General features: G+C 55.6%; 3 protein-coding genes across 14 annotated transcripts in view; all 3 read left to right on the top strand.

The window, feature by feature from the left end:
* The window catches only part of MKNK1 (MAPK interacting serine/threonine kinase 1), a 32416-nt gene extending 29462 nt beyond the window's left edge, over positions 1 to 2954 (top strand). For 4 of the 7 annotated variants that reach the window (XM_082378962.1, XM_082378963.1, XM_082378964.1 and 1 more), the window contains 2 exons: positions 242 to 285; positions 1644 to 2954. In XM_082378962.1, coding sequence (XP_082235088.1) covers positions 242 to 285; positions 1644 to 1878 — 279 coding nt within the window. In that variant the 3' untranslated portion in view covers positions 1879 to 2954. The other 3 variants (XM_082378965.1, XM_082378967.1, XM_082378966.1) reach the window with 3 other exon arrangements.
* An 81-nt stretch (positions 2955 to 3035) lies between these two features.
* On the top strand, positions 3036 to 24134 carry KNCN (kinocilin). 4 transcript variants are annotated; one of them, XM_082379083.1, is made up of 4 exons: positions 3036 to 8868; positions 9949 to 10017; positions 10485 to 10559; positions 24052 to 24134. In XM_082379083.1, the coding sequence occupies exons 1-4, from the start codon at positions 8718 to 8720 to the stop codon at positions 24060 to 24062; spliced, it is 306 nt and encodes a 101-aa protein (XP_082235209.1). In that variant the 5' UTR covers positions 3036 to 8717; the 3' UTR covers positions 24063 to 24134. The 4 variants fall into 4 exon arrangements, with proteins under 4 accessions (XP_082235209.1, XP_082235211.1, XP_082235210.1 ...); XM_082379085.1 differs by lacking the exon at positions 24052 to 24134 and adding an exon at positions 11354 to 14492 and having other exon boundaries at positions 10458 to 10559; XM_082379084.1 differs by lacking the exon at positions 24052 to 24134 and adding an exon at positions 11354 to 14492.
* On the top strand, positions 14637 to 25767 carry TMEM275 (transmembrane protein 275). Of its 3 annotated transcripts, none has more exons than XM_082379039.1 (2): positions 14637 to 16752; positions 24052 to 25767. In XM_082379039.1, the coding sequence occupies exon 2, from the start codon at positions 24140 to 24142 to the stop codon at positions 24671 to 24673; it is 534 nt and encodes a 177-aa protein (XP_082235165.1). In that variant the 5' UTR covers positions 14637 to 16752; positions 24052 to 24139; the 3' UTR covers positions 24674 to 25767. The 3 variants fall into 3 exon arrangements, with proteins under 3 accessions (XP_082235165.1, XP_082235166.1, XP_082235164.1); XM_082379040.1 differs by having other exon boundaries at positions 14637 to 16396; XM_082379038.1 differs by having other exon boundaries at positions 14637 to 15031.
* Positions 25768 to 26008: the final 241 nt, after the last annotated feature.

The following is a 26008-nucleotide window of genomic DNA, read 5'->3' on the forward strand; positions in this document are numbered from 1 at the left end:
TCTCGGAGGGTGATTAGGACTTTGCCAGGTAAAGAGAGGGCTCTCCATGCAGAGGCAGCTGGATTGGGGGCTGTACCTTGCTTTCTGTCTCCTTGGAAGGTCTGACCCTGCAAGCACGCATGGGCAAGTCCCTGTGCTGGGCCCGAGCCTCTAGTAACCTACCCGCTCCGCTGGCTTGGGTGGGGGCAGCTCTCGAAAGAGGGAGCAGTGCTTACCCACACATCTGTCCTTCCCGTTCTAGCAAGCTCCAGAAAGGGGACTCCCCACGCCGCAAGTCCTCCAGAGGTAAATGCTCCTGCTGCACTCCACGCCCTTCCTCATTTGGCTTTGACTTTCCCCTCAAGCTCTCAGCCACACTGGGGCCCATCCTCCCGTGGGGGACGGGGAGCCCATCTCTAGGCTCAGGTATCCTCTTCCTGAATGGGCTCCTGGCCTCCCTCTCCTCGCTCCTCTTCCTTGTCTCCCTCTACACTAGGTCTGGCTCCCTCTCTTCTCTTCTTCCACCTGGATGGCTTCCCCTGCCCCAGCATCTTTAAGATCCCGCCTTAGGCTATTTGCAGGAGGAAAACCTGTTTTGTGGATCCACATGAATCCTAACTGGAAATCACTATTTACAGCCCGAAGCATACCAAGGTTTCCTTCTACTGCTGCGGGTTGGTGAAAGTAGCAGGAACCTGGGGCCTTGTAAGGCAGAGGGACCAAGTGTCATATACACTACTAGACAAACAATAATAATGGCCACTGTACAGGAAATACTTAACCACCCGCCAGGTATCGTACTAAGGGCTTTACATATATTGAATCTCATAAGCTTTACGATACATTTAAAAGAGAGGTGCTCCTATTGCCCCATTTTATAGATGAGAAAACTGAGGAATAGATAAATCAAGTTAACTTACTCAAGGCTACACAGTAGCCTAGGGAGTGGGACTTTGAACCCAGATGTGTTTGACTCTAGTGCCTTTTAACACTAGATCATGTTCTCAGTGAGCACTCCCTATTCCCCAAGGGCCAGGGCTAAGTAAAGCCTCATGGGAAGCCCTCTGGGAACCAACCTCCTGGCCAGTTTCTGGGAGTTAAACGGGGAAGTATTACACCTTTATAGTCACAGTTCATTTGGGCCCAGCTTGGGTTCCTCCCTGATTCTCTAGAGCTGCATCCAGATGCCTTGAGGCTCCAAACCTCAGATCCACCTGAGAAAACTGATTCAGCAAACCCAGAGTGCCCGTTACATGCTAGCCCTGAGCTGGGTTCTGAGGACACAGACGTAAAGGCACAGCCCCTGCTCTTGGAGGCCCCGTCCTGACGGGGGAGAGGGATGTACATGGGTGAGTTTCAAGTGCCGTGACCCTTCCTCTGGTAGAGCGTGTGCAGGGCTCAGAAGAGGGGGCTCTGTATGGAAGGCGGCGTTTGTCCCAACTCTTAAGTCCAGAGACTGTCCTTGAGGCTCAAAGCCTTTCCAGCCCCAGTGAAGTCAGATTCCAAACCCATGCAAGAACTTCTTCAGAGAGCAGCCTGTGCCAGCTCAGAAAAATCCAGTGGGAGCATAGAACCGCAGCAACTGGTGCGGGTGTCGAGGAGCTGGCTGGCGGACCCCACTGAGCCCTGCCTCCCTCTCTTCTCTGCTCCCCCGATCCCTGCAGAAATAGCAGCACAATGGACCTGACGCTCTTTGCGGCCGAGGCCATCGCCCTTAACCGCCAGCTGTCTCAGCACGAGGAGAATGAACTGGCGAAGGAGTCAGAGGTGCTGGCTGAGGGCCTCTGCTCCGTGAAGCTTTCCCCTCCCTCCAAGTCACGCCTGGCCCGCCGGAGGGCGCTGGCCCAGGCAGGCCGCAGTGGAGACACGCAACCAAGCCCGACACCCACAGCGCTCTGACCCACTCCGGGCCCCAGGCCTTGCCCCACTGGAAACCTGTGAGGGGCCTGCTCTGCGGCTGCATCCAGGCCTTTTCATCCACAGAGGCTCTCGTCCTCCTTTCCCCAGAGTCCTCAAGGAAAAAGCTTTTTCCGAAGGGGTTGTCTTTGAAAGGGAAACTATCACTTGTCACTTTGCATAATCGCCTGCGGCAGGGACATCTCTTTACTGGGCTCCTGCCCACCTGCTCACCCGCCTGCGGATCGAGGATCCAGCCCGCTCTCACTGGCTGGGGCTGCGGCCTTCAGGGAGCCAGCCTTGAGAAGCGTCAGTTGACAGAGGCTCTTCCCTCTCTCTGCACTGTCACCCCCCTCTGGCGGTCCTTCCACCTTCCTCTGTCCTCCGGACGTCCTCCCCCTTGGCTGAGCGAAGCCATCCCCTCAATTCAGGGAAGGGCAGGGAGCCTTCTGCATTCAGGAAGCCAGATCAGTCTTCCAGTCGATAGCGCAGAGAAGCACATAATCTTTCTTTGCCATGACCAAAATGTGTCCGTCATTTATCATCCTCTTCCTTGTTTGGGATTGCTGCTAAAGTCAGTATTATTTCGTTTTTTTACAATATTTGGCATTTTTTCTAACCGTGCTCTTCCGACAAAGATGAGACTTTAAACTCCCACTGTGAGCCCATGGACTTTCCAGAGCTCTTAGGGTTCACTCTTCTCTCCTGAATTTCCATGCATTTGGAAGGTTTTAATGAGCTATTTCCTCTTACTCTAACTGGTTTTAAGCTGTTCAGATGACGAGTGACTTAGGGACCAGTGTGTCTGCTGCTTCCTTCCTCGAGCCGGCGTGGAGGGCAGCGCGGGTCTGGGGCACTGAGGGGCTCTGCGCCTGCTGTGGAGCCAGTCCGGGGGCTGCCCGGCCACCCTGCTCTGAGCCGTGTGGTGCCTTCTGCTGGGGAGCTGATAGCTGAGCATCAGCCGAGCTGCTTAGTTATCTAAGAAAATCGATTTGCATATGTCAGATGTTCTTACACAACACAACACAAGGATGCTATTATGCATTGTGCTTATTTTAATAAAACTGTTTTAAATTCTAGTGCCTTCCTGGTGGTCCTTTCTTTACCTGCAACCCTGAGGAGGAGACAGGCCTTCTAGAGAGGGGCTGGGTCCAGCCGAGTGGGGGTGCCCCTTGTCGAGACCTCTGAATATAGCACTTCAGAGGATCCATAACACAAGGTGAAGGAGAGATCATTGCTTCTCTTTTTTAGGTGAGGAAATGCAATTCATCAAACATTTGTCGATCTCCTTTTCTGTGCCAGGACCCAGAGATAAGTGGGAAACAGCCTCTGCCTTTTAGGCTCTCCCTATCCAGTGGAAGAGGCCGTGTCAGCAACCATCACGCAAGCTGGCTTCAAAAAGCAGCTTTAACAGGCGTGCCCTGTACCCAGCCCAGCCCACCCACCCAAGTGGAGCAGAGTCCCGTCTGTCTGAAGCAGCGCTAAGCCTTTCTTGAGGCTCCGTCGTGTGCCTGGGACTGTGGTTGTCCTGCCAGAGTTGGCAACAAAGAAAGATGGCACCTCGATCCACAGCCCTCATGTTCTTCGAGCAGAAGGCTTCTGTGCGCGTTGCCTTAGTAATCCTCAGAACCAGACTCACAGCACTGTATGAGGAGCGCCTTTAGAAATTCCCAAGGAGGTGGCAGAGGGAGCTCTGAGTGTCAGAGCAGAAGACTGGGCGCTGCTGCCAGCTTTGCTCCCTGGGGGAGCAGAGAGCCGAGATGGGGAGCGGGGCTCTTCCCTGTGGGGGCAGGTCATGGGCCAGGCTGCCAGGTGTTCTACACTGTGAATCCTCCATGTCAACGAGGACATACTTTTTGTTGATGGTCCTTCCTTTGCAGGAACCCTTAACATCCTCACGTCCCTTCTTCATCTACCCGGTGTGGGATGGGCTGGATAAATTGGCCTGCAGAATCTGAGCCTTTTGACCCAAAGTCTCCCTGTCCCTGGGGACTGGGAACCAGGGTGTGACTTTTGTCTCTGGACTCCAACCCCACCCTGGTCAATCCTCCAGGTTGACCCAGCAGGGATGTGACTTACAGGAGCTTCCTGGACCGAGTATTCCACCCATCCCACTCCCCAGGTCCACCTGGCAAGGCCTCTCTCATCCACAGCTCTGCTTAAATGCTACTGTGCCTACTTCAGTTTTGCTGGCATTATTGTGCACTTACTCAGTAACAAGTACTTTCTGAGAAGCTCACAGGCATTATCTCATTTAATTCTCAGAGCAGTTATATGAGGTAAGGTGCTATTTTACCCCACTTAACATGAAAAACCAAGCAGAAAAAGGAAAAAAATAGCTTGCCCACAGCTGTAGAGCTAGGAAGGTAGAACTAGAATTCTTCCCAGAGAGACCTGATACCCAGAGCTGTGCTACCTGGGTTCAAATCCCAGCTCTTCCACTTACTGGCCTTGGGCCCTGGGCAAGTTACACAATCTCTGAGGGTCTCAGTTTCTTAAACCAAAAATTGGGGAGGCTAGTGCTTACCTCTTAGTGCTACTGTGAAAGTTACAAATTAATAAATGTAAAGTGTTTAGAGCAGTTCCAAGCACACATAGTAAGTGCTCAATAAATATTACGGTAGCCGTGATGGTTGTACTTACTTTTATTGTTGTCTCCTGGGGCAGAATTGCTCAACTGGGCCCCAGTGATGAAGATGAAGAAACCTTTTTCTTGGCTTGTGTGGGTGGAGATGTGTCTGGCCTTTCCACACGGGGCTGGCCTCTGGCCCTTTGTGGGATCCTCCTGCTGGCAGGCTGCTCTATCCCTCTTGACGGGGGTCCCTGTCCCCACAGGGCAGCTGTTATGCCGCGGGAAGAGCCAGGTTGGGGGCTGGGGCCCTGGGTCCTAGTCCTTCCTCTACCGCTGTTCACTAGGTGACCTTGGGAAGTCCCTTGCCCTTTCTGGGGACCAGGCCATGTGCCTGGCTGTGCTGGGCAGAGGCAGACATGCTGAGGGAGGCTCTGGGGCCTGGAACTGTGGCAGCCAGAGCCCCAGCTCTAGGGCTCACGTGCGGGCTGCCCTTAGGAGAGGGCTGGAGTGTCCTGGACCTCAGGCTTCTTGCCTCAAATCCAGTCTCGGCAGGCCTCGGCCCCAGCCCGTCCTGATTCAAGTGGACCCTGAGGACTCCTGTCTGAGCTTCGTCTGGGGGCTCAGGTACAGGGATGGAGTCTTTCTCCCTCCAAGTGTCCACCTGCCTGAGCTCTGAGGGCCCCTCCTCCCTTCTGGCTGACTGCCCCTCTCCAGATCCAGCTCGGTGAACAGCAGTGCCCTAGTCCCATGCCAACTGCTCCAGCTGCTGAGCTCTGAGGGGAGCAGCGAGAAACAAGGTCCCCCCAACGGCTGGCACTCTTGTTGCCATGGTAGCAGTTGCCTTGGAAGCCACTTCCCCGACTTCAGCTTCCAAATAGTCCGGGAAAGCTGCCTGTCCCCCAGGGGATCGGTGAATTAATCAAACTCTTTTCCAGGGTCCTCATCCCTCAAGGAAAATAAACAGAACTAAACCAAGCTGAGGCCTGTTCACCCACTCTTCCTCCCCACCCCCATGCCACCCTTGGACTTGGTGCTTCCGGGAAGGAAAGAGCATAGGCAGGCACCCTCCAGCCCTGGCCTCCCTGTCAAAGAGATTTTGTGACAGAATTCAGCAGTGACTCACGGCCTAGCCACACTCTGGATCCGGGGGCCTGGAGGGCCGAGGCTTCAGCTAGGAGGGCTCTGAGTTTGGGGATGGGGAAGTGTGGGGTGGTCAGGCTCTAGAGCCTTGGGCTCCCATCTCATCCACCTGTGACAGTAAGCTCATCACCCAAGGGCAAGCATGCACTTTCTTTTTCAGAGCTGGTACGGCCAGTATTGAGGAAAGAATTGGCAAGTCTCCCTCTCTACATTTGTAATCAACAGAGGAGCAGGTGTCACAAGTTTCCAGTAGCCTTTAGTGACACTCCTGTCAATGCGGGAACGACGCAGGCCTTGACTGATTCTTCTGAACACCATGTCTCCCTCTGATGATGGGGTTGCCAATTCCTCCCACCTCAAATAAGATAATTTAGAGATGTGCTAGCGTACTTCCCAGCTGAGCGGGGAATCTGGACGTTGGGTTCCATCATGGACTCTGAAGCCGTCCTTCCACCTCCCCATGTCTCAGTTTCCCCATCTGTTCTGGAAAGGAGCTGGGAGGTTCTGTGATCTTGTAACTGACGGTGGCTTAATGTGTCTCTCCTCCATATGCTCTGCTCTGCCTCTGTGCCCTGAGAGATTTACAGTGTCAAAGGAAACTCTAATTTAGAATTTGTCTCCAGCTTTTAGAGGTCAGGGTGTCTGGAATCTGAAACTCACAATGCACAGGCATCCCTGACTGTGGCCCCTGCCACCCCCATCCCCATTCACCAGATGAGCAAAGTGAGGCCCACAGTGCAAGGTTCCCACCTCGGAGATGTGGCCGGGGAGCCTCTGTCTTGCTGATGGTTTGGGAGCGTCGCCCTCAGCCTGACAGCAGGAGAGGAGCCGGCACAGGCCCTGCCCGGCCAGAGTTACGCAGACACTTAATAGGGGCCGGGGGCGTTGTGGAGGGTGTTCAGGTTCCCAAAGCTTCATGTCTCAGGAACACGTTTTCATGGACAACTATTTTGATGGCTCCTTCTAAAACTAGTCAGTGGGGGATAAATTATGTGTGACAGAGACATGAGTTGTCATTTGATGCCTAATTAGAGGAATAATCAGACCTCATCCTGGCGAGAGGCACAAGGGATGTTGGCAGCAGCAGCTGTGGCTGGGATGCCCACCTCCAGGGCCTTCCTCGTATGGGGCCGGGAACATGGCCCTGGGGCCCATCGGTGCTCGGCGGTCACCCCTCCTCTCTTCACACCTTTGAGTTCATACGTGTCCCCGCCCAGGCCTCACTCCAGCTTCCTGACAGGGCCTTCCTTCAGCTGAAGCTCAGTCAGATGACCCTGGCCTTCCCAGACCCCTACCCCCACCCAGGAAAGCCTCCTGTTAGAGACAGAGGTCCCATGGTGCCCGCGGCCCTCCTCTTTGCCAACCCGAGGTGGTCATACAGGTCCAAACCCTCCCCGAGCTCTGTCCTTGTGTCCAGAAGCCCAGCCCAGGTGCCCTCTATCCATTCAGTGGTGCTCACTCCCTGAACCTGCCCTCAGGGGGCTCACCGTCTACAGAGGAGACAGAGCGTAGGGACAGGTGGCAGGCACTTCAGTGTGGGGATGCAGCCACTCAGGTGCCATCAGGAATGGCTCTGCAGAGTTGGGGCTGCCCAAGCAGGGTCCTGCAGAATAAGGGTTCTCCAGATGGCGGAGTCCAGGTACACACTCAGCAGAAGGGCCACAGAGGAGAAGCCCCGGGTGGGGGGTGTGTGGCAGGAGGAGCTGTGGAGGCAGGTGGAGGCCAGAGGCCTTGGGCCTGGCTGCATCGGACGGCAGACATGGAGGGGAGAGATGGGAGATCCAAAGAGAGGCCAGTGGGGCTGGTGATGGGACCCTGGGAACTGTGCTGATTCATTAAGGGCCAGAGAATGCAATTAGTGATGAGGGCTGGCACTGGGGTGCGGGGCCGGGCTGGGCTGGGTTACCGCTGCCCGGCCTTGACTTGGTGGCTTCTGCAAGTAGGTCAGACAGGCTGGGCAGAGCTCAGCCCGGAGGTCAGGCGGCGCCAGCCTTGTCCCCGTCTCCTGACCCCGACTGCTGACGCCCAGCCCCTGCCAGTTCCTCTTCCCAGCCCTAGCCCCCTAGCTTGCGTGTGTTTCCTCCCACCCCTGCACCCACCACTGCTCTTCCCTGTCAGCCCCCCGCCAGGGATCCCAGGGCAGATGGAAGGGCTCACCTTCTCAGCCCACTGGCAACTGAAAGGAAGCCTACCTGAGGAGAAGAGGGTCGCCTGAGATCGTCCTCAAACTAGGACCTCTCAGCCCTGCCTGGGGGCCCAGAGGTTGATGGGAGGGGGGAGGGGGGGGGAGAGGCGGGGTTAGCGAGGGGACTTGGAAGGACCCTCTCCCACTCCTCCTCCTCCTGTCCCTGTCGCTGTTCCTGTCTCCTGAGCCTCGTCCGGGTCTCCTTCCATGCCTCCGTCTCTGAGTCCCCAAGCAGAGGCCCCCAGGTGCACCTCCAACCAAAGGGACAGCAGAGTGGGTCCTGAGCATGTGGCCAAGGAGTCTCCTCACATCTCTGGCTGCCGAGCCGCTTGTGAAGCTACCCGCTCATCCTGCCCCGTCCAGGACCAACAGTGGAACCTGGGCTGACTGCCCTAGTGGGCCTGTGGGCAGCAGATCACATTGCGACCTCATAAATAACTCAGCACCTCCTGCTGCCTGCATCTCTGAGGAAGCCACGTCCTCTGGACCACCGCCCCTCCCACCTCCATTGCTTTAAACTTTAATAGGCCGAGGCTCAGTGGCAGCTGAGCAGGCTCCAGGGAGCTGGGGCAGGAGGTCCTGGGCAGGGGAGCTCGGGCTGAGCTCTCCCGAGAGGAGGCTGGCAGGGGAGGACCCCGTGGGGCAGTCCCAGCTCTCCAGAACTCTGGCAGCCAAGGCAGGATGTGACCAGGCAGAAGTCCCGAGAGTGGCTTCCAGCTTCAGGGGCCTTTAGGGGAGGAAGAGTAAGCTGGGGCGACCTGGGAGAGATCCTAGCTAAGACTATTGTCGGATAGGGTTGCAGATAAGCCAAGGGTTACCAGCCCAGAACCTTACTGCCCAGAAACTCCCTCCCTAAAGGTGGAGCTCCAGCAAGGAGACATCCGAGAGGACTGAGACCTCCAGGGCTCTTCAGGGGAAAAGGCTCCGCTGGCCGGGTGGGCCTGCATGGACATCCCCATCAGCAGCAGAGACTTCCGCTGCCTGCAGCTGGCCTGCGTGGCCCTCGGCCTGGTGGCCGGCAGCATCATCATTGGTGTCTCCGTGTCCAAAGCTGCAGCTGCTGTGGGCGGAATCTTTATTGGTGCCGCTGCTCTGGGTGAGCAGGTGCTGGGCTCGGAGAGGGAGCTGGGGCCATGGTCAGGTGAACGAGGAATGGAGGGAAGGGCTGGGTCATCAGGAATTTGGTTGGGGAGGATGGAAGCGGAAGCGAGAGGTGTGAGCAAGGCAGCCATGGGGGTACGGGGAGGGAGAGGGAGATTGGGGTGAGATTCCCACAGCACGCTGCAGGGGCCAGGAGATGTGGAGGAGGAGCTGGCGACCACCCCTCTTGGGCTGCTCGAGCTCCGGCTCCCAGTCCCAAGCCCTGGGCTCTTGGGTTAGTGTTGGGACTCATAAGCCTGTTGGGGCTGAGTTGATGGGGGGCAGGTGGAAGAGGACAGAGTTCTCTGTGGGGCCCTCCTTGAGCCAGGACAGGATCCAGCTCAGAGAGAGGGCTTCCTTTTCTTTTCCCAAATGTCGCAGCAGCAGGTATGTCTGTCCAGGCATCTATCTGTCTATCTGGGCCAGTCCCACTCACCTCCCCACAGTGGTGTTGGGTACCATCCCTCGCCCCACTCCACCACCCTGGGCCACAAGCAGAACCAGAAGCACGAGGCTGGTGGACTCTGGGCATCTGTACCTGTGAACTCAGGCCAAGGGCCACAGACCCTTGGGAGTGAGCAGAGCAGGACTCGCTCTTCTGCTACCCCCTCCCCAGGTCTGGACTAAAAAGCACACTGAGGAGCACCCCCAGCCCTGCCCTGGGGGCCCTAGGGGAGGGGGGTGCATCAGAGAGTTGGGGAGTGTCAATGGGCCCATTTCCAGCCAGCTGGGAAGGAGGAAAGCCACCTGCTCATCACCTGGGCGGTGTGGAGGCAGGGGCCTGGGACTTCCCAGCCTGTAGCCCCTTCCGCAGAAGGCACTGCTCCCCAACCCCTCCTGGGGCCGGGTATTGGGGAACCCCCGACGCACACACTCACAGGCTGCATTTACACAACCACAGTCCCAACCCTGCCACTCGGGTTCCTCCCATGCTCACCCATAATCCACCCCCAGGCTCACAGCCCACAGCTTCATGCAGCTCAAACTAAACAGGCTCCCTCCCCATCACGGAACCCCTCTGTGTCTCTCTTCTCAGGGCTCCTCATCTTTGCCTACCCCTTCCTGAAGGCTCGGTTCAACCTGGACCACATCCTGCCTACGATAGGTGAGTCCTCTCCCCGGCCACCAGCAGACTCCCTGACAAAGGCTGTGTGAGACACTTTGTTTGTAAGTCTGTGGCCCACTCTGCAGTGGAGCCGAGCCCACGTGTGTCGCTGGTACTGGCTGTGTGTGAGACCTTAGGACCCTTGTACAGCTCCCCTCCTCTTCTCAGCTCCCCACATATGTGCTCCCATCTCCATCAATCCTGTGGGGCTACGTATCCCTGGGTCTCCCCGGGACCCCCACCTCCTTAAAAATCTGCCACCTTCTCCTTCCAGTGCCCATTTCTCCCACCTTCGCTCCCCTCCCCAGATCAGCTCAGATCATGTGGGAGACGTAAAGGAATGTAGTGGAGCAAAGACAGCAGCAGGGATGGAGAGTAGACAACAAGAAGGACTTCCCTTCCCAAAGCTGGACTTGATTTGAGAATGGCTTGGTAACCAGGGGGCTTGGGGTGGTCTCATCCTACAGGGAGCCTGAGAATCCACCCCCAGCCAGGGCCAGACCACGGGGAAGGAAGATCCAGCGCCAGTGGTAATAAAGAAGGTAAGTTCCAGAAATCCCAGAGTCCATCTGCCATCTTCCCCCTCTGGGTGCACAGCTCTGTGGGGCCCCAAAGAAACCTTGAGGGAAGTGCAGAGGGGACTTCTCCAATCACAGGGAGGCAGCAGCATTGGGTATTTCTTCCATGAGCTTAGTCAAAACCCTTCTTGCTCCCAGCTGAGCTCAGCTCCTCTGGTCCCCAGGGTTTCTCTGTCAGGCCCAGCAGGGCACCACACTGCCCCCTTCCCTCCCCTAGGCCCACTTATTTTCTCACTCTCCTCTCCCATTGTGGAATCCAACTCTCAGACCTGAGACCTGGTACCTGAAACTGGGCATCTCCCTCCTCCCTCATCCCCACACACTGGAAGATGCCAGAGCAAGAGTTTCTCAAAGATGCCTCCACCCTCAGGGTCTGCTGCCAGTGGTAGTGCCTAGTACTCAGCAGAAGGTTCCATTCCAGACACCGTGCCAAGCACTTTACATATGTTAATTTGTTTCATTCTCAGAACAGCCATATGAGGCAGGTGCTATAATTAGCCCCACTTTATATATGGGGCAACTGAGGCACAGGGAGGTTACGTGAGGCAGCCGGGAAGTGGTGCGTCCAGAAACCAGGCCTTCAGCCCCGAGTCCTGCCTCTAACACCCACACCATGCTGCTGTCCTCCAGAAGGGCCACTCTGACCACCCGCGCCTCCCTCCCTCCCCATTCTAGCCCTCTCTGACCCCGGGTCCCTCTGGGTGGCTCTGACCCGGGACCTGTCTACTCAGCAAGCCCTGTCCTGGCCTCTCCCGCAGGAGCCCGCAGCAGCCTGTCCACCGTGAGCAGAACCCTGGAGAAGCTGAAGCCAGGGGGCCGGGGGGCTGGGGAGGGCTGAGGCAGGGGCTGACGGGCTGCCCCCTGCCCTGCCCTCTCTTCCCACCCGCTACCCCAATCTCAGAGCCTGCCTGGGTCCAAACCAGAGATGAACCAGGTCCTGGAGATGCCAGAACTGCTTTCACCAAGGCCATTGGAAATGGATTCCCTGTGGTGGGGTGGGGCCTGGACCACGGTGTCTCTGGTTTCAGGCTCTTGACCTGGATTTTCTCTCTGAACTGCAGCTCAGCTTTCTTCCCTTTTTGATCTACTGGCTGGATCTTCTGGAATTTGGGGCCCAGTGATACCCCAGTCTCTTGCTCCAGCCTGGCCAGGGAAGTGAACCGCAGGCTCACAGGAACCACACCAGGTCTGGGCCTGGCCCTGGGCCTCAGGAGCTCACGGGCTGCACGGAGGGCCTGGACCAGACTCCCCTGAATATCAAAAGCTCCAGGCAGTTCCTCAGGAACGGGCCCTGAGCAGCAGTGAACCAGACAGCGGCATAGCCTAGAAAAACAAAATGGTCGCTGCCTTGACAGGAGCCCAGGTGACGCACGGGCCTGGAGGTTTCCAGGAGGAGGTGTCTCCTGAGCTGAGCCCTGTGCTGAGACTCTTGGGGTTTGACTTCACTATTTAAGGCTTTTCATGATCTGACTGCAAACAAGACCTCCAGCCTTCCTCTTCTCCCCACCCTCTCACTGCTCCGGAACCATCTAAACACGTTCCAGCCCCCAAGCCTTGGCTTGTGTTCTCCTGGATGCCCCCCACTCTGCTCCTCTCTGCCTATCAAATCCCCCACCCTCAAAGGCCTCCTTCTAAGTGTCCCCTTAACCACAGTGCCCTCCTCATCCTCTTCCACCAGCCTCTGTCTCCCTCTCTCGACACCCTCCAGGCAGGTTGAAGTATTCTTTTTCACAAAACAGTTACTAATCCTGTTTAAACCTACTGTCTATTGCCCTTTTCCAGTTACCATCAGGGTGCACAGTAAGTGCTCAATAAATGTTAAATGGCTTAAATTTAGTGGAAAAACAATTCCCTAGGCTTTCCCGGGAGAGCCACTTCAAGGCTCCACATATGTACAGGGTTTGGAGCCAGGCTGTACAGGAAACATTGCTCCTCCCTCCACGCCACTCCTCATACACCTGCGACCTCAGGGTGAAGCAGAGTTGTATGACCTCTATGGAGACATCTTCTCCATGTGGCCTCTGTCCTGGTCGGTGAGCGAAAGACAAGCTAGGAAGAGTCTCATTCTTCAAGGATCAGTGCAGATGACACCTCCTCTTGGAAGCCTTCCCTGACTTCTCTGTGCTCCCACAGCCCCAGGGCTCCCCTCCATCACAGCCCCCAGCACTCTGAGTGGCCTCTGTCTATTTCCCCCTCACGACAGTGGGGGCACTGAGGGCCAGGCATGTGGAAGGTACCCAGTGGATGTTGGAAAACCACACCAAAAGCAGGAGAGAGCACCCCATTGTACAGATGGGAAAACTGAGGCCCTGCAGGAAAAGGACTCATCAAGTCCCATGGTGAGAGACTGCCCCAAACCTCGCATCCAGGCCTCTTCTCTCTCCCCACCCATGGCTCTACCCTCTGCTGCCCTCTGCACAGGCCCCAGGGACCAGCTCCCTGACCACAGTGGGACAGACCTCCATGGATAGAACAAATTTCACAAATGCTGGTGGGCTGGGGAGATTTTGGTTCCTCCAGCCCGAGGGAAGTCAGTGTTCCCCTCCTTGCATTTCCCTCCCACCTGCTCCCTCTCCCTTCTCCTTTTCCTCAACATCATCGTCACCAACAATAACTCAGGCTTGGTTTCCTTGATCAGTAAGGAAACGCTTCCTCCGGTCCATCTTCCTCCTCACCAGCAGCACCCCAAAGAGATGCCTAGGGGTGGATGGGGTGGAAGTGGGGAAGGTGGTGCCTGAGCTGTAGGGATTGTGGTCCCCCCCTCACCCACCATCAACCCTTCCCAGCCATGATCTCCCCCAGGCAGGGCTATGGTATCCCAGATGCCTGGCAGGGCCAGGCACAGAGCAGCATTGGGCATCAGAGTGGATTAAATTAGGAAATGAACACGTGAAAAGGCAAGAGCTATGTCCTTTGGGGAAGAACTGGGTGGGGCTCCAAGGACCCTTGAAACTCTGGGAGTTCTCAAGGCCTGGGCCTGTTTCCTCTCTTTCCCCTGCCATGGGCTTCCTGAGAACTCCCTTCCCCCAGTCCAGGTGAGTGTCCAGATACCTCCTCCCCAACTGCATCTCTACCCCGACCCCCACCCCCTTCACCTGGTCCCAGTAGTGGCTGCGTGGCGACACGTGACTTCTCCCCATCCATGCTTTGGAAGAAGCTGAGTTTGGGCCAAGCAGACAGGAGTGGGGCGGTGGGTAGTGTTAGGGGAAAGCGCCCTCTCCCCTCTGAGCAGGTCCGGAACCCTCCATTCCGTGTTGGGGGTGGGGGGACAGGGACAGGTTGTAGGACAGCGGTCTGTTCAATAAATGAAATCAGTTCTATACAATAGCCCTGTTCTGACCTCAACTGTGGGTGTGCCTAGCCAGCCTTGGGCTGGGTGCTGAGACTATACCAAAGGTGGGGAGTGCTTGGTCCAGGCAGCCCCCTGGAAGTCACATCCCCACTGGGCCAACCTGGAGGACTGACCAGGCTGGAGCTGGAGTCTAGGGATAAGACTCACATACTGGTTCAGCAACCCCCCTCCCCCCTCCAGGGCCTGGGCAACAGACTGTGAGGCCTCGAGCCTCAGTTTCTTCATCTGCAGATGGAAGATGAGTGGTCCCTCCCAGGCCACTGTCAGGATGAAGGTTGCCTGGCACGTGGTTCACATCAGGGCGGATTTATGAATGGATGAGTGAATGAATGAAGGGGGGGTTGGAGATGCTCCTCCAGCTGAACTCCCCCAGGTCCTGGAAAATCAGCACCTCAGACTCCCACCCAGTCCTCGCCAACACAGTCCAGCCTGGAGGCAGGCCAAGCACTCCCTCCCCGCTCCCACCCCCAAAGAAACCCTTACAAATCCCACCAAATCCCACCAGGAGCTGTATAAGGGGCTCGTGGCCACACCTCTTTCTAGGATGCAGGATTTGTGGAGGGTGATTGGAGAAGGGTTGCTGAAAACAAGCCCCATCCCTGGAAAAATCTTCCTGCTCCCACGGCTCCATCCTCCTCCCATCCGCCCCCCAAGCCCCACCCCCGCCCAGGGTTGGGAATCCGCCAGAAACTGAAGACAGAGCCAGTGAGACCTACACCCCTCGCTCTAGAGTGAACGGCAATGTGTCCATCCCGGACTCACGAAGTCCAGACTGGAGAGTGTGTGGGCGGCTGGCGGTTCATTGCCAGGCGCTTGAAAAGCTTAAAACCTAGAGGCGGGGAGGGGAGAAGGGCGGTGCGGAGCTGGAGCCAAAGAGGAGAGACTTGGTGGGAACGCTGATCCGTGGGGGGTCCAAGGGAGCCGAGGGGCCGCAAGGAAGCTGAGATGGGTGCTCCGAACCGGCGCAGCCCACAGCCAGGGCCCTCCCGGCACCTCGGGGTCCCCGGGAGCTGCTCCCTGGAGCCCCTCCGCCCTCACGCCCCCGCCCACCCGCTAAGCCCGGGATCTGCAAGCCGCCAGCCAGGTGAGTGAGGGGGGCCAGCCGCCGCTCCCCCAAGCAACCCCCTCCAAGTCGGCGCCCCCCTGGCTGCCCTCCTCTCTAGGGATCCTTCCTCCCCTGGGGGTTCCCGGGGCAGGACCGGCAGAGAAGTGTCCACTGGGCCGGCTCAGGCAAGTGCAAGCTACAGGCGTTGGGGGAGGCTGGAGGGAGGGCAAGGGGATGAAAGGAGAAGGGAGACGATGGGGAGGGTAGCTTTAGGATTGGAGGAGATACTCTATCCAGCCCTAAACCCCAGGGGAACTGAGTAGTGCCCAGACAAGAGGTCAAGCACCTGTAGCCTTGAGCACAGTTCTCTGAAAAGAGATGAGAACGACAGAGAGGGAAACAGGAGAAGGGGGACACACGGCATGGAGAGGCTGCCTTGGGCCCCTCTGCTTTACCCTGATCCCTCCCTGGTCTTTAACTCAGTGAGAATCTGCCCTAGAATTCACCTCCAGTCCCCACCCAGCTGTCCACCACACCCTCTCAAGACCCAAAGTGAGGAGGGAATAGGGAGAAGCGGGCACAGAGTGACTTCAAAACCAAGAGACAGATAAAGGCAGGCCGCAGTGGCCCCTCTGACCTTAACCATTTGTCTAACCAATATTTCCTGGGCACCTGCGGAGACCCAGACACTCCAGTGGGGATGTGGCAGCAAACAAGGTGGATATAATCCTGGTCCTCAAGGTAGACCAGTGGGGGAGACAGACCTGGACACAGCAGTTCCCAATCACGGAGGCAAAGGAAGGCTTCCTGAAGGAAGCGACGTCCCAGCTGCGCTCTGACAGTTGAGCTGGAGCTAGCCAGGTGAAAGTAGAGGCAACAGGAGCAGCGTGGCCACCTGACCACACCTGGCGAGTTCTGCTCCGCTCCAGCAAAATCTAGAGGGCTGCCTGGAGGGAGCCAGGGCTGGGAGAGCCCAGGAGGGGTTTCAGCAGGGAGCGATGGGGGAGGAGAGTGGAGTGGGGTAGCAGTGAGACTAGAGAGGAAGGGATGGGTTCTAGATCCCTGGAGGGAAGAATCTGCAGGGCTGGTGACGGACTAGATTGGAAATGTGGGGGGGAAAGCCTGAGGGAGGAGGAGGAGCAAGGATGAAGCCAGGTTTCCGGCTGGGAGTCTGGGCTTTGTGGGAGAAGATGAAGTTTAATGGGCTTGTTTCCAAGAGGAAGAGAATGTTCCCAGGAGGGAGGGTTCAGGGGTCCAAAGCTGTGGAGATGTCAAGTTAGCTAAGGACTGAACCGTCCTCACTGAATTCAGCACCGAGGAGGTGACTGGCGGCCTTGGAGCAAGCAGGTTCGGAGCGCGGTGGCACAGAAGCGCGATGGGAGTGGACTGACCTTTGAGAAGGAGGTACAGTAGGGAGCGCACACAGTGCTCTCAAGATGCAGGCAGGTGTGGGGGAGGTGGGGGCTTTGTTTGGTTTCAAGAAGGAGAGGCTCGAGTGCCTCCAGGAGATGCAGGCGTGGTGAGAAGGGCTGAGCACCGACTAGGATGGGGGACGTTCCCCGGGAGCCTTGAGGCCCTGAGTCGTGCCAGAGACAGGGATGCACGAGGGCCCTGCCGTCCAGCTGGTGATTTTCTTTTCACCTACAAAGCTTAGCAGTTTGGGCACAGACGTGGAGGAGACAGAAAGCTGGACTGATGCAGGGTCAAGGCATCACTGGGCAGCTTTGGCAGAAGGACAAAGGAACAAGTTGCAAGACAAGGTAAACTGCAAGAGGGTAAGCGAAGTAAGGCAGTGGGGGTTCTCGGGTGGAAGCAGAAAGCAGCAGAGGCAAGAGGCTCATGGAGAAAATGTAGAGAGTTCCAGGATTGCATTAGATCAGAGCACTGTTAACAGCAAGAGGCTGTGGAGTCGTGGTGAAGAACACAGATTTAGAAGACACACAGCCTAGGTCTGAATCCCAGCTCTGCCACATATTATCACCATGTCTGTGACCCTGGGCAAGTGATTCAACCTCTCTGAGCCTCTTTGTCCCCATCCAAAATTGGAGATGGCAATAGCATCTATCTATGGGGTTGTCATAGGGCTTAAGTGAGTTAATAATATAAAGGGCTTAAAACAGTGTTTGGCACATAGTAGGTGCTGTACAGGTGTTTCTATAGTGGTAGCAATGGGGTTTAGTCAAGAGTAGGATGGCTGGGTTTCTCAGAGGTGGAAGGATTCAGGGTAATGACAGGGGTGATGAGGTCCTTGGGGTAATGGGGGGAGCATAGTTGGGGTGGAACGGAGGAATTGGGCGTTGGAAATGAGGAGCCAAGGAACTAAGAGGGTGCAGGGTGGGGCAGTTGTGCAAAGGATGCTGAAGTCCCTCAGGGGACTTGGGCTGGAGGAGAAAGAGCGCCTCCCAAAGCCTTGGAAGGAGGTGGGCAGGAAGGGCAGTTCCACTGCCGCCAACCTGCAGTCCACCTCCACACTCCCAGGCAAAGAGAAGTCTCCAGAGGTACCTCTGCTGGGCAACAGCTTCTTTCTACCAGATAGGCAGGCAACTCAGTGTCTTTCTGTCTGGCTATGTGTTGGCCTGTGTTTGCAGCTCTCAGTGTGTAATGCATCTGTGTGTGTGTTTCTGGATATGTCTGGCCACTGAGTGTACACGTGTGATGTGTGTGTGTGCACATGCACTCAGGGATGAGGATCATGGGGCCCAGGTGTCGGACGCAGGAGCTGGGAAGCCACACCTCCAGATTTCATTCTCTTCATTCTCTTGTTTCCAGCCTGGAGAATCTGGGTGAGCCTTGTGCATGTGTGTGTGTGTGTGTGTGTGTGTGTGTGTGTGCGCGCGCGCGCACTCTCTCGCATGTCTATTGCCTGGGCAGAAGTAGGGGAGCAGTGGGATTGGCTAGGGTGGGGGTGGTGGCAGCTTTGGGGGCTCCCAGGAGGCAGAATTCAGTTGGCAGAAGCTGAGAGTTTCCAGAGTAGTTAATAAGCTGGCACTGAGTAATGGTGATGTGGGAGGTTCCCTGAAGATGGGGGTGGAATGGAGGGGGGTGGATGGGGAGGCCAGGGGAGGGAGCTGGCCCAGACTTTCTGGGACTGAAGGGGAACAGAAGGGCCAAAGCTAAGGAAAACAGAGGGGTTCACAGTGAGGGGAAAGAGCTCAGACTGAGCAAATAAGGGACTCAATCTCATATGGAAGACAGGGTGCTGGGACCAGTGCCTGATGCTTGGACGGAAGCCCCAGCCCCCTTGCCCAGAGGCTCTTGGACCCTTGCAGCAGGAACCTGGGACCAGGAGGCCTGGCAACTGCCCCTGGTCAAGTAACTGCTCTAGAACAACACAGACATCCCAGATTCAGGGACTGGGTGGGGCAGGCTGACCTGAGGGGCTTCAGACGGAGACCCCCTCTCTAGGAGCTCTGCATCCACCTATGAGGACCATCCTCCCTGGGCCCCAAGCTTGTTGATGATTGGCTGGATAGTAATAATCAATTACTAAGTTTTAAAATAATCAAATATCTCTATACCTTCTGTAAGTAGAAATTCTGGTGTAGCAGAAACAACATGGCTTTTCAATCTGACAGAACTGGGTTCAAATCCCAGCTTTACCTATCACAACTGAGTAAACCAGGGAATGTTCTTCACCTCTCCCAGCCTCAGTTTCTCACTGTGAACTGGGTTCAGGATGGCAACAGCTCACAGGGTCATAGGAAAGATTAAACGTGTTAGTGCAGGGAAAGTGCTTAGCACAGAGTTGCTGTTCGACGTGAGTGCCCCTCTCCCCAAAATCAGAGCCACCCCCCACCCTACCCCCACCCTGAACAGCAGAGCAGCAGGTTACTTCTGCAGGGCAGGGTGAGGGGAATGACTTAATCCCAGCCCAAAGCAAAGAACAGCCATATTACAGATAATGTACTGTTTTTTTGAGATCTTCTGATATATTGGCAGTAATTTCTGATTGGTTTCCATGTCCACCTTCACAAACCATCAGCAGCAGGAGGACAGATTCAGAGTCAATAATCTGGTTAAATCTTTCCCTTTACATTCAGCAGCTGAGGCCCAGAGAGGGCCCCTGGCCCTCCCAAGTTGCCCAACTAGACCAGAGTCAAGAACCCTGGTTATCTGAGGCCCAGCCCCTAGTGTCTGCCTCTGCCCCAAACTGCCTTATGGCCTGGACTCCCAAATAGAGTCCACATGGTCTCCCAGGCCAAGGCAGGGCAGGGGGGACTCTGGCTGCCTGACCAGGGTCATGCGCAGCTGAACGGCAATGGTCAGAGCCCTGGCTTTGTGGGAAAAGGCCAGGTTCTGGTCTGGCTTGGCCACAGACTCCCTCCCTGAACTTCCTCACACCTAGCCTCAGTGTCCCCCCTCTGTAGATGAAGGAATTGAACGAGATGATCTTTACAGGTTCAGCAGCTTGGGGTGCTCACTAAAGAGAAGGTTCCAATTCTAAAACTTAAGATTCAGAGCAATGACCTTCCCTCCTGCTCAGGCAATGGGGTTGAAGACTGGCCTTGGGATGAGGTAGAAAGGGTTTGAAGGGATATTTGAAGGGATAGCAATAAAACCAACTCGGAGGGTCCTGCTTCTGAAATTAAATACTCCATCCTGGAAGTGACGAATGTCACAATTCATTGGCCAGAACTAGTCACACAGCCCCACCTAATCACAAACTGGCCAGAAAGTGCAATCATAACATGTGTTCAGAAGGCGGGAGTACCAAAAAGATTTGGTGAACAGCACCAACGACACCCAGAGCAGAGCAAGCCAGAGCACTCGCTACAAAACAGTATCCAACAGCCCCAGCTGGAGGGCCACAGTCCACCAGATGGAAATGATGCTGCAGACTGAATTGCAATAGCTGAACGACCTCAACACCTCACCCCTGCGTGCTCCAGATCCCAATTAACCAAGGTGGAGGCAACTTCAGGAATCGGCCCTTAGCCTCTTCTCTGCCTGGGGTGGAGACTCTGGGAGTAGTCTGTATTCCAGAGTCAGTTCTGCCTCCCAGGAGCAGGTAAGAATCATTCGTTGGCAATTAGCCCCTGGAAGCTCAGCCCTTGGGCTGGTATTTGCTTTAGTTGAACTGAGTGTGCTAAGCCAAGGAAGGAGCAAAGTGAGTTTACCTTCCTTAAGAGACACACAAAACACACCCTGTCCTCCTCTGCTGTTGATATTTGAGCAGCATAAGTGCTGATTACAGGAGCTTATCTACAGAAGCCTGTGCCCTGTGCTTCTGTCATTCAACAAGCACTTAGCAAACCTAGCGCTATACTGGGTTGAGAACTCAGGCTTTGGTGTCAAGACACCAGTGGCACCACCACTGCCACTCCATGGTCTTGGGAAACTTGAATCTTTCTGTGCCTCAATATCCTCATATATAAAATGGGGATATGACAATAATACTTAATCTCATGCTGTGAAAATTAAATTAGATGTTATTGCAAAGTGCTCAACATAACACAACTAACTTGGTTAGCAATCTGAAAGTGCTAATTTCAGATTCTCATCTAGACTTGTTTATGGCTAAGAAAGACTAGTTTGTATGAGACCAACTCACTCACTGAGGGTAACTAAAAAGGCTGGATTAAACATTTAAGAAATCTGTTTAAAGGCATGGGAGAGCTACCAAGGCCGTAAGGACTTGAGGGGCCAAAATCTTGGAGAGAAGAGAAGTAATATTTTATTTCACTCTTTCCCTTAAGGCATTTTCCAGTTTGTAGGGGGCAGTGGCCATGGAGTTGGGAAGTCAAAATTGGAATTTAGGACTTAAAAAGGGGAAAGGCCCAGTTAAACACCTCCAGCTTTTAGTTGGGGGCCCCAAAAGGCTATCCTCTGGGAGTACTGGTTAACCAGATATAGACCAGACTCAGGAAGACTGAAACACAGCTCCCAGTCAGTGCAGTCCTAGATTGGGCCTGTCCCTTCTTCAGCTGCATGTCAGAAGCAAAAGTAAATCTTCTCTAAAGGAAGACAACATCATCCAGGGCCTCAAGCTATCTCTACAATGTTGGGCGTTTAATAAAAAAATGATCTGGCATTACAGGAGATAAGACTTAATGACCCAAAACCAAAAGCAATAAAACAGACAATAGAAACAAGAGATCCAGATGTCGGAGTTTTCAGACATGGACTTCAAAGAGTTTAATATGTTCAAGAAAATACATAAGAGAGAGTTTTTCAGTAGAAAACTGAAATCTATGAAAAAGAATCAAGTGGCAATACTAGAACTGAAAAGTTATAACAACTGAAATTAAGAACTGAATAGACATTTTACAGCAGAGAAGACACAGGTGAAGAGAGGATTAGTGAACTGGATGACAGATCGTTAGAAAAATAGCCAGAGAGAAATGGGGTGGGGGGGCGGTGGGGGGGGAAGGCTAGAAAATACAGAATAGAGTATAAGAGATGTGTGGGACAATGTCAAATGGTTGAACATGTATGCAATTAGGTTTCCAGAAGGAGAGAAGAGAGAGAATAGGGGGAAAGATAATGGCTGAAAATTTTCCAAAATGGGCAAAAATCAAGCCACAGATTGCAGGAAGCCATCAGGAAGCCCACAAAGGATAAATACAAAGAAAATCTCACCTTGGCACATCATAGTAAAACTGCCAAAACCCAAAGATAAAGAGTCTTCTCTATAAGGGAAAAGAAAGGAGAGCCTTGGATCCTCTAGCCACCTAGGCCGCCCCCCCACCCCCCGACCCTTGTCCAGTGTCAGCTTTCAGGAGTCTGCCGTGAGATAAGGTGAAAGGCCAGACACTATCCCCTCCATCAGGGGCTCCCTCCATCAGCCTCAGACAGAGCCTTCCCCATAGGAAGGACAGTGTCAGATAATGATGAGGTACAGAAGGGGTGAAATTTGGGAATCTCACAGCCCCTCCTGAGGGCAACAGGAAGAAAGTGTTGAGATTTACCTCCACATCAACACCAAGGGGATCAAACCCTTCTCTTTAAAATGAAGCACGATTGCATACGGTGTGAACTAGACCATGTGTTCTCTGATTCTGGTCTTCCTTTTAGTCCAGCTACTAGACCCAGATCAACTTCCCTCTCTGAGCCTCCATTTCCTCAGTTGTAAGATGTGGCTGTTAATAAGTATCAAGCAGGTGTATCATTCAGTGATGTCATGGATGTGAAGCTGCTTTAAAAACAGTAAATTGTACCCCTTCAGCGGCTGCTATTGCTGCCTGGCAGAACCAACAGCTGCAGATCAAAGATGGTTCATGCAAATATGGAGCTTCCTGAGGAACCTGTGGTTGGTAGATGCCCTCAAGGGTCAACACATGCTTTCTTTGCCAGGATTTGGGGATTTCTGAATTCCTGCCAGCTTAGTGTGTCAGCCAGGAGCTTCTCGCTGGAGTCGCAGGAGAGCTGTCACCTCCCCTGGTGCCACCTCCCACTGTGATGCCAGGGGAGGAAGCCCTGGAGTCATCACATTGGGCAGGCCCGGAGGTGGCCTCCAGACCCTCTGACCTGCTTGGGCCAAGCTGATTCCTACCTGTGCCCAGAGTGACAACCTGAGCTGCCCCTCCCCAGCACTAGTCCTCGTTTTCACACACCCCATCATCAAATTCTCTCCAACTCCTCTGTGTACAGGCTTTGGACTCAGGAAGGATAATTTAGGGCCTGTCCCTGAGGCACTTCCCTCTGAGGGACAGACTAACAGTTCTGTTTCCAAACTTGACATGACTGACCCCCCCAGATCTGAGACCTTAGAGCCCCTTCTTTATCAGCCACCACTACGACATGACTAACATGGAAATCTCACTATGTCCTGCACTGTTCTAAGCACTTGATTTAGCTTACAGCATTTAGTTATCACCACACCCTATCAGGTAGGTTCTCTTATTAGCCCCACATTACAGGTGTTAACACTGAAGCATAGAGAGTTAGGCCACTTGTCCAGGTCATGCTCCGTTACTCATCCAGCATGCTCCATGCCAACCAGTAGTCCCATCTAATTACTCCCCTCCCACCCCAACTCAGAGCCCTTTTCCAACACTTTTTCACAATTCTAACACAGCTCCATGGCTATGATCTCATCCTTTGAGGGCCTTAATACCTGTGATTTCATGTTATAGAGCAGAATTCTCAAATAGAAGTCTTAAACTCCCCAGACTCTAATGACATTACCCTTGTTTCTGTATGCATTCCCAGAATTACAGAATCCAGTGATAGATCCCACAACCAGATACAACGGAGAAAATCCTAGAAAGGGATCCTAGTACCCAGTGATTGGGCTTTTGAGTCCAGGTTCAACACTAGACTCCTGGGGGATGGGATGGGGGTAGGAGTGGAATCTAATAGAATGCCCAGTCTGGTAAGGACCCGGGGCCTTGGGTCTGCTCCAGCCCAACCCATGTAGGGACTGTCTCTTCTTACTGACCATCTAAAACTTCAGGAGTTCCTCACTCTCATGTGGTCACTCACCCCAGGGCCTCATCCGATATTCAGGAAAGTTAATGTCATTGCTATGCCTATCAGAGCCTAGGGTGGTGACGCCCAGGCCAGGCAGCAGGTCATGAGGTCCCGGTCCCGGATATTGGGTAAATCACTAGATCTCTCTGAGTTTCAGTTTCTTCTTCTGGACGAGCTGGGGCTAGAGCAGATGATTTCTAGGGCCTCCACCACTCAAGGGAGGAAGCTATCTAAGTCCCAAGAGCTGCCACCTGGCCTCTGATTAGAACTACTGATCATGATTATCACTCAGTGAGCACCTAGGCACTGTGCCGAGGACTTTACACCTATTTACTCACTTAATTAGCCCAAGAAGGCTTCCTGGAGGAGAGGAGGTGGAGGACCTGTGACTGTCTGGAGGACATAAGGAAGTGGGGAGGGAGGGAAGATGGCAAGATTAGCCACGAGGAACTCCAGGGACCTGGTGGGATAAGGGACTCTTCCCATGGGGGGGTGAGCCGTTGCTTCCCAAAGGCAGAGGCAGAGACAGGGGCTGGCCAAGACGGCATGGCCTCTGCACTCCCAGGCACTGAATGTAACCACAGAACCGAAAATGGGGCTGGAAGCCCAGATGCCCTGCTGACCTCTCCCTTGCTCTGTGCCCACAGGACTACTGTGAGCTGAGCCCCTGACATGTGGGCTGGCCGGGGCCGGCGGCAGGAGGGAGCTGGATGAGTGCCCGGAATCCCCAGGCCGATGCCGCCCCCGGAGAAGAGCCAGGGCCCCCCGGCCCGGGCGCCCGCGGGCCGCGCTCAAGGCCGGCTGCCCGGCCCGCCGTCCCCCGCGCTGTTCTGCGCCTGTGGCCTGTGCGTGCTGCTGGCGGGAGTGAACGTGACGCTGGTGGGCGCCTTCGCCTCTTTCGTCCCGGGGCACAACGCGCCGCTCATCGCGGGGCCGGCTCTGCTTGTGCTGGCGCTCGGCTTCTTCGCGGCCTGCTGCGTGTGTAGCCGCCGTCGCGGGCCCGCGCCCCGTTCGCGCTCGACGGCGGCCGCGGGTCCCTGCCAAGGCGGGGGCGGCGGGCGGGTGGCGCTGGAGATGGAGAGCAGCGAGCGCACGGCGCAGGACACCACGGCCGTGCAGCTCAGCCCCGCCGCCTCGGCGGCGTCGTCGGGCCGCTCAAGCCCCAGCCCCGGCCCCTTCGCCCTGGACGCCCCCTCGCCCGCAGCCGTCTACGCGCCGCGCGCCGACGGGGTCCGGCGCGACCTGCCCCGGGAGCGCGTCGCCCCCTAGCCGCCCGGGTCCCCGGCCCTGACTCCCCTGTCCCGGTTCCCTCCCATCAGTGCCATTAGAAAAAAAGAGAGGGAGGAGGAGAGACAAGAAAAAGAAAATTTTCATACGGGTCGGGTCCGGTGCTGGGCACAGGTGGCCTCCTCTGTCCCATCTCTGGAACTTCCGGGGGAGGGAGGGGGGAGTGTGACGATGGCGTCCAGGCACGGCCCTCAAAGGGTGGGGTCTGCTGGGCCCTAGTCTACCTCACTCCCCAGACGTCCGGAAACGGGGCTGCTGGTCCTTCCCTGCCTGGGCACTGTGAGCAGAGCCACTCTGAGGGGCTCTCAGCGAGGCCCGCGCCCCCAAGAGGTGGGAGGAAGAGGGGAAAAAGGAGGGGTTCAGCCTGGGCTGTCTCCTGTCCCCGCCTGCTGTGAAGGGCTGCCCGCTCCCCTTCTGTCCCTCCCCGCCCTCCTTGTCTCTACCCCAACATGACCTTTTGGGATGAATGGGGGAGGATCTGATCTGAGCCAGATCATCCCTAAGATGGAGCTGTGTTGAGCACACTCCACCCTTTCTGCCTGACTAGAGCGGGGGGAGCTGAGCTGGGGGCCGACAGGGAGCAGTGGGGAGGGGGCTCCTCCCACCCTGAAGGTCTCGGTGTGAACCGCACCGTGTATTCCCGCTGTACCTCGCTCGCTCCTTAATAAATCACCTTTGGAGTCGTCCTCAGCCCTTGTGCAGCGCAGGAGGGAGGAGCGGACTGCGGGGCCTCTGACCCAGCACCCTGGAGTCTCCGGCCCTCCCACCCTGCGGCGGAGTGCTTCATCATCCCAGCACCAGCCCCGCTTGGAGACCTGGAAGGGAGCCCCAGGGAGAGGAGTGCGTGACTGTGAACAAAAGACTGTCTGAGACTGTGGGTGCCTGTGAATGTCTGTGGAGACAGGGTGTCGGATGGGGGGCTGGATGAGTATATGAGTGACTGTGGGTGAGACAGCCTGGCTACGTGCATGAGATGGCGAGTGTGGGAGTATTTTGGGTGACACTGTCTGACATCACACCTGTGTGGGAGCGTGTGTGTGTGTGTGTGTGTGTGTGTGTGTGTGTGTGTGTGTGTGTTGGTGGTTGAGGGCTGGGTCACCCAGCAGGGATGGTGATGCAAGAAGGGCTCCCCAGGTCTTGCAAAGCCTACACCTCTCTCCTGGCCTGGCTGAGCTTGCAGTCTGGGCTCAGTCTGTCTTCTGTCCACGTGGGTGAGAGTGCCTGGTAGAGAAATGCAGGCTGCCCTGCAAGAAGAAACAAGGGGGCTGGGGGCTGGGGGGAAGACACTGCAACCCTGGGACAGCCCCTCCTCTCACT

This window comes from Balaenoptera borealis, assembly GCF_965194805.1.
Source record: "Balaenoptera borealis genome assembly, chromosome: 1".
Lineage (NCBI taxonomy): Eukaryota > Metazoa > Chordata > Mammalia > Artiodactyla > Balaenopteridae > Balaenoptera > Balaenoptera borealis.

Excerpts from the sequence above, each read along its gene's own strand:
- KNCN (XM_082379082.1), top strand. The coding sequence starts at position 8,718 with ATGGACATCCCCATCAGCAGCAGAGACTTCCGCTGCCTGCAGCTGGCC. Across the intron at positions 8,869-9,948 it reads TATTGGTGCCGCTGCTCTGG|GGCTCCTCATCTTTGCCTAC; the intron begins GTGAGCAGGTGC and ends CTCTCTTCTCAG. Across the intron at positions 10,018-10,484 it reads CCACATCCTGCCTACGATAG|GGAGCCTGAGAATCCACCCC; the intron begins GTGAGTCCTCTC and ends CTCATCCTACAG.
- TMEM275 (XM_082379039.1), top strand. The coding sequence starts at position 24,140 with ATGCCGCCCCCGGAGAAGAGCCAGGGCCCCCCGGCCCGGGCGCCCGCG.